The sequence below is a fragment of the Leptonychotes weddellii genome, chromosome 1, assembly GCF_054177405.1.
Source record: "Leptonychotes weddellii isolate Sample4059 chromosome 1, ASM5417740v2, whole genome shotgun sequence".
NCBI lineage: Eukaryota > Metazoa > Chordata > Mammalia > Carnivora > Phocidae > Leptonychotes > Leptonychotes weddellii.
The window spans coordinates 132929021-132939821 of record NC_138369.1 but is presented as its reverse complement, the minus strand read 5'-3'; the positions used below and the strand labels follow the sequence as shown (position 1 = coordinate 132939821).

General features: G+C 43.9%; 1 protein-coding gene across 4 annotated transcripts in view; it reads right to left on the bottom strand.

Moving 5' to 3' along the window:
• Window positions 1-1840: 1840 nt before the first annotated feature.
• The window catches only part of GOLGB1 (golgin B1), a 64945-nt gene continuing 55984 nt past the window's right edge, over window positions 1841-10801 (bottom strand). For all 4 annotated transcript variants that reach the window (XM_081833118.1, XM_081833126.1, XM_081833134.1 and 1 more), the window contains 5 exons: window positions 6535-6678; window positions 5642-5739; window positions 4944-5078; window positions 3494-3599; window positions 1841-3234 (listed from right to left, as the gene is read on the bottom strand). In XM_081833118.1, coding sequence (XP_081689244.1) covers window positions 3100-3234; window positions 3494-3599; window positions 4944-5078; window positions 5642-5739; window positions 6535-6678 — 618 coding nt within the window. In that variant the 3' untranslated portion in view covers window positions 1841-3099. The remainder of the gene's footprint in view (window positions 3235-3493; window positions 3600-4943; window positions 5079-5641; window positions 5740-6534; window positions 6679-10801) is intronic.

The window sequence follows — 10801 nt, the reverse complement described above, 5'->3', positions numbered from 1 at the left end:
TGCAAGGCTCTGAGAGTCACGGGGAAGTTATAAAAATGCTGCTCTTACTCTTAGAGTTTATATCTGGTCGGGCAAGCAAAACATTCAACCAGAAAACACAGAAAAGAAGGCGCAGAGCAGCATTCGTGTCCGAAATAGGTGGCAGTTACATGCGGTACGGTAAAGGAATTTGTGGTGAAAGTAATTTGGTGTGGGGTGAAGTAATCAAGAAAGGCTTAATGGGAGAAGTGATTTTTATGCGGATTTTGAAGGGTAAGATTTAAAAAGAAACTCACTTCTACATTACCCATAGCACTTAAAACCGGGATTTGCATACAACAGTCAAATAAACATTGATCAGTTGAATGGTGGAAGACAGTAAGTCGCAGGGGAAAGGGAAGACATGGAGAGAGAAATTTTCAGATTGTTTAGGGGATAGTGAGGAATCTGAGCTAACCAGTAGAAAGATCTGGTTCCAGTTAGCAGAAGAAAGTCTGGAAGAACTAGATAGTACCACATGTTGGAAGGTCTTTGTGGCATTTGGTATTGCTGTTCATCAAGATTTGCTGCCCCTCCCTTCCCTCTTGAAGTCAGACTTGCTCAGGTGACTTACTCTGGCCAATTAAATGTGAGAAGTGAAATACATCACTTTCTGGTGGAGACTTTAAGATCAGTGCAAGCTTTGTCATACTCTTTGGCCCACTGTTCACCAAGGCAAACTGCTGTTCTTGAATGGCTCCTCTGGCAGCCTGGGTCACCAAGTGACAGGGTCCCCAACTGAGAATGATGACAACACAAGCAGACTAAACAGTAATCTTTGCTGTTTTAGCTACTAAAAATTGGGAGTGTTTTTTACCGTATCTGACCTAGTCTAATCTAAGCCTGATGATGTACAGTTCTGACCTAATTTGCTCAGTTTTAACTTCCCCAATGGACTCAAGCAGAGACTAGATAAAAGTGGTCTAAGATACAGCAGAAGTAATTTCTGCATTAGAAATAAGACTTTAGTCACTTCTTAAGGATTCTCTGCCAGTTTGGTGGGGGGCGGGGGCAGTAGTAGTGTCTTTACTCACCTTTCCTACTTCATGACCTACTTATGGCAGTACCACAATTATTTTAAGGAACAGTAAATTTGAGGGGGGAAAGATTTTTAGATCATTTGGAATCCTAATTCGGTGTCAAAAATGGGAATGATCAGACCAGATACTGTGACACACCAACCAGATACAATTCTCTAGAGAAACCATAGAATTTAATCAGAGATGACACCAAGAAACCCTAGCTTTCCTTAGCAAATGTCCCATGTTCATTTCTAATGAGACAGCGAGGTGTACAACATAGAAATAGCATGGGCTTTGAAGCCAGAAAACCTTAGTTCAATTCACTTACTATACTTTGATAAAGTAAGTTAGCTTTTCCTAAGCAGCAACTGAATATAAAAATAACAGTGATGTTTATTCTGCTATACCCTATTAGACTTCCCTCCCCCCACTCCCACCCAGAGGGATCCTTAGGGGCCTAATGTTTTCAGTATACACAGATAAGCATTCTCTAAGGGCCAGGCATGAACAGCATCAATCTCAGGCCCTAAGGCCTAGTTTGTTTGGCTCAGTATTAGAATGAATTTCCTCATTCCACTTCATCACCCCGGTCTAGGGGCTAAGACTTAGAATGACACATGCAGCCATTAACTGGTACTGGCCAGGGAGAAGGAAGCCTGAATAGGTAGAGTTTACTAACCCTGAATCCATTCCTGGCTGCCCCACCCCCCTTTCCCTATCTACCTTTCTTCTCCAGCATGCAAGCACTTGAACATAAGCACCCGTGTATACATCCATTCATACACATGTACATACCACAATTTTTGAGTCTGAAAATTATTTTATTATTTTACAGTTGTTCAGGAAAATTCCTGGGTTGCTATGACCAAGATTTGGTCACTGCAGAACAAAGGACCACAGCAGATCAATCAGTCCACCAGTTTTCTCTTCTTTGGGTGATAAGAGCAGGCAGGGAACACACCATGTGCATGAGAAAATAACCAGCAGGTAAGGGTGGGGGAAGGGGAGGCGAGGAACAGGCATAAATGGAATTCAATCCTGGCTGCCATTCTCAGCTTAGGTTTAGAAATGCTGTCTTCTCTATATTCACCCTCCACTTGCCTCAGCTCTGTTACATAGAGGGATGACTATGGGCTGAGAAACTGGAATAACTGTCACGAGTAGCAGAGTAGCTGGGTATCTCCAGAAGCCAGGCGTGGTCATCAGGCCAGTCAGATCCCCCCAGTGGTAGTCAGTGTCTCACCCAGGACTAGCTCTGAGTATACTGCTTCAGGGCCGGCATTCGAGGCATGCCCAGACAACACAGGAATGACAAGAATCTGATTCCCACCATCCATAGCCAGTTCTTCCTTTCAATGAAGGGAAAGGCACGGGCCATTTACTACCTCAGGATACATGGGATCAAGGGCATACACAATAGGATCCTATCCTTATAGTCCAGGACCACAAATCTAACTCCAGTGATGTATGAACAGCCAGGGAAGGAGACGCTGTCCGACCCTGTGATCCGGCAGCCAAAACCCCCGGAGAGTTGTTCAGCTCCCACCCTATTTTGCAGGAGACCTAATCAGCTACTCTATGAGATCCTGTTCCCCAGAACTTCGTTTATGGCAGGTCTACCTTCCCTCTGAAGCAGGAGGAAATGTAAGGTAAATGAGGCAAAGAAAGTATCAATTGAAATGATACTGGACTACAGATTATTAGGTTTATTAGAACCATCTTCTCAGCTGAGACAGTCCTCAGCATTTTCCACAGGACCACAAAGAATCAGGGCCCTGGAAAATGTGAACAAATCCCAGGCTCAGCGAGCAACTGTGCGGCCTCCTCAGATTATGCACAAGTGTTCGGGCCCCGGGCAGTAGAAGAAAGGAGACTCGCTGGTCCCTGCAGCTCCGCCCTGGGCTCACATCCACCTCTGTTTGTGCAGGCACTTTCTGTGGAGAGTTGGAGAGAGGACCTGTAAGTGGGAAGACTGTCCCACTACAATCGATGGTTTTGATGTTAGAGATGAGGGAATTCCAAGTTCTGAGGGGAGTGGTCGAAAAGGTGAGAATTCAGTTTATAGATGGCCTGTGAAACATAGAATGAGCAGGACGTGAACCATCAGGAAGTAGATGGCGGCTAGCAGTGGCACTCGGGTCCGGGAATGACAGAGTGAACGCAGGACCCGCTTCCATCCAGCACCACTCCGGGTCTGAAAGAAAAATTTGAAAGTCAGAGAGTTTTACCCTACAGGGATATGTCCCTTTCCCTTCTCCAAACACTGTAGGAAAGAGGTATCCCGAGAGAAAGTCCCCCTCAGGGTCACTTGGCCAGCTCCACTAGGTTCCTCCAACTCTGAGATCCATCAGTGCCTGGACTTCCTCCTTCCTTTTCCTTGACCCCCTGCCCTCGATGCAGCCAGCCCTATGCGACAGTACAGTCTCCTCTCTTCACGCTTCTCCCCTTCTTACCCTTCGACAGGTGCTGCTCGTGAGATCTATTAACAGTGCGTGCTCCTGACTGCCGCAGGAGCCAATGATGGGAGACCGGGCAGAGTCCCAGTCACTGTGCTCCAACCTGTGTTGAGAAAGAAAAGAGGCATGGCTTGGCTCCCAGCATGAGCAGCTGCTCAGGTGAAGTCTTCCGCGCCATCTTGCCATGTGACGTGGCAAGAGAGACCTGCAGCAAAGGCTGCTCCCACAGTTCCTGCCCCTACACGAGCAGGGTGCAGGCGGAGCAGTTTCTCTCTGCAGCAGAGAAGGTGGCGCTAACTACTAGGAATGGATGCCTACTACGTAAGAGATGCTGGATTGGGTGCTGTACGTACATTTCTTCAAAGTAAGGCTGAGAGCAGTGAGATGTCGTGCCCATGGTGGCACAGACAGTAAGAGGTAGGGCCAGAATTCAAAACCCAGGTTTGTCTCTCTCTAAACCTCTTGTTCTTTTCTTCCAATACATGAGAGAGACTCATTCTATTCTTTTTCATTTACTAAAGGCTAACAGGCAAAAGCATCCAAGAACGCATTTTGTGGGGTTCTTAGAATTAAACTCAACTGGCAGCCTTTACTGTTCTTCATTTCTTGCTGATTTGTTTAATACTGGAACTTCTCCACTTACTGAAAAAGCTGCCCTATCCACTCAATGGTTTCTTGCAAGAGCATTAACTGCATCAAAGGAGCTGCAGGTAACACAGCACATCTGATCAAACATTTGCCTGCAGGGATGCACTTTTTAACTGTGCTGGGGAGGATGGAACTCTTCCCGCCTCCATATGAAGGGATGTCCATTAGCCTAACACTCCTGGCCTCTCTTTGCAAGTCACAGAGTTTTCTCCTGGAGAGAAAGAATATTTTAATCTGATTTGTGAGCCTGGAAGGAGACACTGAGGGTTCACAGCCTTGCTCCATCCTGCCAGTTTCCCTCTGAGAGCCAGGCTGACTGCACAGTACACCTTCTGTGTCTGTTCCTCCAGATGATAAGCTTCTCGGGGGCATCCGTGACCTGGGACAGCACAGTCTGGCAGGACGCGGGTCAGTATGTCAGCTTCTGTAGGCTAGGCCGAGGACAAATGAAATGTCTGGAATATTGGTGAGAATATTTGGTTCCTTTTAACTAACAAGTCCACTGAGTTGCACATACACCATGAAGCTCGAACATGAGGATGGCAAGTACGGGGCCTAGGCAGGCAGCATGTGATCAGCTACCTAAGTTTGCATTCTGCACCAGGGCCAGAGAGGACACCGAGGAGGGGCTAAGCTTGGATTACTGTGGCTTGTCTTGACCCCAAATGCACTGCAGCACCCATCTCAAGATGGGAGCCAGATCCTAATGACTCCCAAGCCTGGCCACTGAAATGCACACAGTGTAATGAGAAAGGATCAGGAGTGAACAGAGGCTAGGCTATCTCCCACAGCCCTTTACCGCCGGATCTGCTCCTCGGCCACGGAAAGGGCAGTCTCAGCAGCCACTCTTTGGTCTCGTTCTTCTTCTAGCAGCTTCCTCAGTTCGTTCATCTCCTGTTTAGTGTGGCTCAGTTGCTGCTGGGCTTCTGCAAAGCTTCAAAATGAAAGGACAAAAACAGCATCAGTGGATGCAGAACACAGTTGCTGATACAAGGGATTCAAAGTCTTCATAAGGTTATAAAGCAGGAAAATGTCTAGAAGTTTATACAAACACAAAAAAGAGAAAAAGGAAAAGATAAAAAAAGGAACATTTTAAAAGTATAGTTGTCAAAAGAAGCTGCAAAAAATGCCTTGGGACTTTAGGGATTGACTGTGTATCTTTCATTTGAATACCAGAGGATTAGAGAGAGAGAGAGAGAGAGTGTGTGTGTGTGTGTGTATTGACTGCGTATCTTTCATTTGAATACCAGAGGATTAGTGTGTGTGTGGAGGGTGTGTGGGTGTGTGTGTGTGTGTGTACGCTGCCGTGCTGCTTTTGCTTTACAAACTTTCCAACTTTACAGATTTATTAAATTGTTACTATTTAATCCTCACATCAATCCTGTGAGCTGATAAGAAGACATATTAAATCCACACCCTGGGTTCCAGGTCTATCTGGATGACGGCCCATTTCTGTACACACAGTGCACGCACCAGGGTTGTGGGCTGCTCCCCTACCTGAGCTGTGGCTCCCTCAGTTCTTCAGGATCACTCTTCTGGTGAGCTCCATTCTTTTCCTGGGGAGCTCCTGGAGCAACATCTATATTCAGCGGCCCCTAGAACAGTAAGTTAGTAATTCAGTGATGAAAGCACTTAAGAAACTGCATGGGCAAAATGAGAACACACTGAACACCAGAGTGAATGAGACACCTAGGAGAGGAACAGCTCCACTTGTCATCCTCTTCAAGTGCAGAGTCAGAAGTGAGAATCTTCTGCTCTAGGAGATGAATCTCCTACCGAAAACTCTGGATTAGATTTTTTTCCCTAGATTCTCACTTTTGAATCTCTCCTCTTAGAAGTTGAAAGGCTTACCACTTAAAAGCTTATCTGCTTTCTTCCAGTGGAGGCTCATGGCTTTTCCAGAAGCAACTGCGATCCTTCCCTTGTTCCACTGCCCCTCCCAAACCTCCTCCTGCCCTGGCCTAGTCATCTGCACACCAATTCTCACCCCCCACCTCCGCGGCGGCAGGGCACCCCAGCTCTACAGCTGCTCGACAGCCCCGCCTGCTTCGTTTCTCGGGGCCAAATCTTCCTACGGCTTTCTTATTTCTTGAAGCAAAATCCACACCATCAGAGTTCCAAAAGCCTCAGTCATCACTGTTTCCCATTCACTTTTTGATTTCTCTCCCACCATTTCACTGATGTTTTTCCTTCTCATCCCCTCACACTGATTTTTCTAGGCCTTATTCCCATCTCAGCAAACGCTCTGCTCTTCTCTCGGACTTTCCTCCATGACACCTAACTAATCTTCAGCCTACAGCGCCAGCCTCTTCCATGCCGCTCTTTATGTTTTGCCATCTGTGCTCAAGTTCCTAACCGTTTTCCCAGCCTCTCACCGCCGTCTTGCTCACCGCTTGCAGCTCCTGGACCTGCTTCTCCAAGACCGCGCAGTGATTAAAAAGGTCAGTGTAGTGCTGCTGGTTCTCACGAAGACTCTGACTGGTATTGCAGAGCTGAATTGAAAGGGTATTTTTCTCTTCGAGCAGTTGAGAGAACTGAAACAGAGGAGAGGATGAGCACCATCCCACAGGACTGTTTCCCAACACAAGCAGTGCTTCGGAAGACTCTCCTGAGTTTCAAAGTTCTAACTGTTTTTAATGTAAGACCTTTATTTCTATAATGGTAACAACAGCATTGTGTGTTCCTTCAAAGTGAGGAAACTCAGAATTTTTCAAACGAAAAGGAAGACAATTCTGGAGGAGTAGTAGGAAACTTTATTTGTGATGCCTAGTACATTGACTGGGAAACCAGAAAGCAGGGTCCCACAAACAATCCGAGAGTATAAACTATCCTAGGTATGTAAGACGAAAAAGCAGTGTGGGTCCAAGATGAAATTACTAACAAATGACTATCATCCTTAGAACTCAATATGAGATAGAGCTGTCACCTAGAAATTCATACAACCGGGCGCCTGGGTGGCTCAGTTGGTTGAGCGGCTGCCTTCGGCTCAGGTCATGATCCTGGAGTCCCGGGATCGAGTCCCGCATCGGGCTCCCTGCTCGGCGGGGAGCCTGCTTCTCCCTCTGACCCTCCCCCCTCTCATGTGCGCTCTCTCTCTCTCTCTCTCATTCTCTCTCTCAAATAAATAAATAAAATCTTTAAAAAGAAAAAAAGAAATTCATACAACCATAGTACTGGGCAGACTCTTGAATAGAGAGTTACAAGTTACCAGGAAAGTAGAAAAAGAAATTGTAACGTGTGGTTGGGGGGGAAACAGAAGAAATCCTAAACTGCCTGTGTACGTGGAAGAAACGACACTGGGTGCAGCACACTCTCACGGGTGGAAATATTGTAGTCGCTCAAAGCAGGACCTTCCTCTACTACCTGAGTAACATGTCCAGAGTCAGGGGTGTTCACCTCCTGACAAAGCAGCCCAAGCCATTTTTCACCATGTCAAAAACAGATTTTTTTTTTTTTATATTGAGCAAAAAATTTACCCATTGTAGCTCCTATCCAGTGATTTGAATTCAGTCCCCGGGAACTAGAATTCTAATACCTCCTTTGCAGGCTGTCGGGTTTCAAGTTCTAGTTATGATTAACATCTGGAAACATTAACAACCATAGAGATGTCTCTCCGAAGTACCTACTGTAGGACTGTAAGCATTATGTGAAGGGAAACTGGTGTAACTGGATGCATATTCAATCTTTTCCTCAGTATCTTTTTTGTAAGTATTCTGGGTTAATACTTGTGTAAAAAAGTTGATGTGGGTTGCTGGAGGGGAGATGGTTGAGGGGATGGGGTAATGGGGTGATGGGCATTAAGGAGGGCATTGATGTAATGAGCACTGGGTGTTATATGTAACTAGTGATGAATCACTAAATTCTACCTCTGAAACAAATAATATGCTATATGTTTACTAACTTAAATTTAAATTAAAAAAAAAAAGTTGACTCAATGTTCAGAGAGGAGAAGATACATTTTTCTAGAGATACACTGATTGACTGGGAAGGACATCTGATGCATACAGAAAACTAGAATAAGAAATCCCCATGGGGACACCTGGGTGGCTCAGTGGGTTAAGTGTCTGCCTTCGACTCAGGTCATGATCCCAGGGTCCTGGGGCATCGGGCTCCCTGCTCAGCAGGGAATCTGTTTCTCCCTCTCCCTCTGCCCCTCCCCCCTGCTCCTGCTCTCTCTCTCTCTTGCTCTCACTCTTGCTCAAGTAAATAAGTAAAATTTTTAAAGGAAAAAAAAAAGAAATCCACATGGTATAACAAAAATATTTGCATAGCCAGAATGAAAATCACGAGTAACCTTACCTCTGAAGAGAAACTGACGAACAAAACAAATGACAAATAAACAAACAAAAAAATGAGCAGTGACTTGCCCAACATCCTGTGGCTAACAGATGACAGACCCGGGCTCAAGTATGGTTCTTGATTCCAAGTCTACAGCTCTACCTACTATGTGGTGGCATTCCAATTAGGGTTCAGCAAGAGAAATGAGGCAGGTTATGGGTTTTGGGGGGGAGTAGGAGCAGTTAGTAAAGAAAAGAATATAATTGTTTGAGAAGCAATACTAATCTGAAGACAGGGGTAGATGACAACTACTGGGTTCTGAGACAGAGAGTAATATGATCTCCTAACAAACGGAAGTTAATTTTCTGGCCACCAAATGGTCCCAAAAAACCAAAACCAAAACCAAATAAACAACCCCAAAACAAAAACAAAAACAATCTCTCACTATTGAAAAATACAACACTATTTTTCTTTCACAGATCTAGAGGAGAAAGGATAGACCTGTAAAGCTCATTGGAAGCAAAACCCCCTTAACTGGAGAAATCTAATTGCTTATAAGCCACCCTCATATAAACCACCTTTTATACTGTTTGCATTATTCTGTTTAGGATTAGATATAGATCCCTATAGTTTAGGTGTTGGCAAACTATGATCCAGGGTCTACTGCCTTTTTTTGTAAATAAGGTTTCATTGGAATATGACTGCTCTATTTGTTTATGTACCACCTACGGCTGCTTTTGTGACATAGCTGCAGAGCTGAATAGTGGTAACAGGCGCATCATCTACAGACCAAAAATGTTTACCACTGGACCTTTAAGGAAGAGTTTGCTGACCTCTGTTCCAGCTCATAAGCTGTTGTGCTTTATTGTATCTATACTTACAAAAACAGAATAGGAGGGAATAATCTAGACTACATTATATCAATAGTCATTCCTCTCCTGTTTTTAAGTTTTAGGTTACAAATTTTAACTTTGTACAAACATACATACAAACATCCAACCATGTTGGCAGAAATATATATAAAGTCTGAGCATCCACGGAAAGAATCAGGGCAGTGACTTGGAGAGGAGCATTCTATGCTGATAGCCTGTCTACTACAATCCCATTCTAGGGCCCAAGAAGCAATTCTCCTACTTAGCTGGGACCCATTTAGAGTGAGGCTCTAAGCTCATCAGATGATATGCTCCCTGAGGGCCCACTGTGTATCCTAACATATGGCCAAGCTCATAGAAGGCAAATAATAGTTATTTGCTTGATGAATGAATGAATGAATGAATGACACTAGTGATAGAGATGCCTAAAGGAAGAACTCTTTCTCACCCAGAATGACAGTGACCCAAAGTAGTATTTCTCATACTTTAAGTGATAAATGAAGTATATCTCAATAAAGCTGTTAAAGAAAACATAACTTTGATTATGACCCAGAACTTAGTATATAAATATATAAAACTGAAACTAAAGTTTCTTAAAACTAGACTCATTGTTATATATTACATAATCCCTACACATCTCTAATCTCTTTTATTTTGTTTTATAAAAAACATTACTTGCACTACTTGCAATAGCCCCAAACTGGAAAAATCCCAAAGTCCTTTAACAGCAGAATAGAGAAACTATAGTATATGCCTACAATGCAATGCTATATAGCATGAGAATGGAAAAAAATCATACTATCTAAAACAACATGGATGAATCTCACAAAATAAATGAAGTAACATAAAAGAGAAGATATGATTCCACATATCTGTAGTTGTAAGGGTGTGGTAGTAAATAGAAAAGGACACGAGGGACTTCTGAGTTCTGGGTACGTTCTGATTCTTGATCTGGGTGCTGGTTATACAGGTGTCTTCACCTTGTGAAAATATGCTGTGTATTTATGATTTGTATGCTTTTTATAGATTTTATTTCAATAAAACATTTACACTAAAAGTTTTTTAGCAAATGACACTACAGACAAAGGGCTGATATCCAAGATCTATAAAGAACTTCTCAAACTCAACACCCAAAAAACAAATAATCAAGTCAAAAAGTGGGCAGTGACATGAACAGACACTTCTCCAAAGAAGACATACAAATGGCTAACAGACACATGAAAAAAATGTTCATCATCATTAGCCATCAGGGTAATTCAAATCAAAACCATACTGAGTTACCACGTTACACCAGTCAGAATGGCAAAAACTGACAAGGCAAGAAACAACAAATGTTGGAGAGGTTGTGGAGAAAGGGGAACCCTCTTATACTGTTGGTGGGAATGCAAGTTGGTACAGCCACTTTGGAAAACAGTGTGGAGGTTCCTCAAAAAATTAAAAATAGAGCTACCCTATGACCCAGCAATTGTACTACTGGGTATTTACCCCAAAGACACTGATGTAGTGA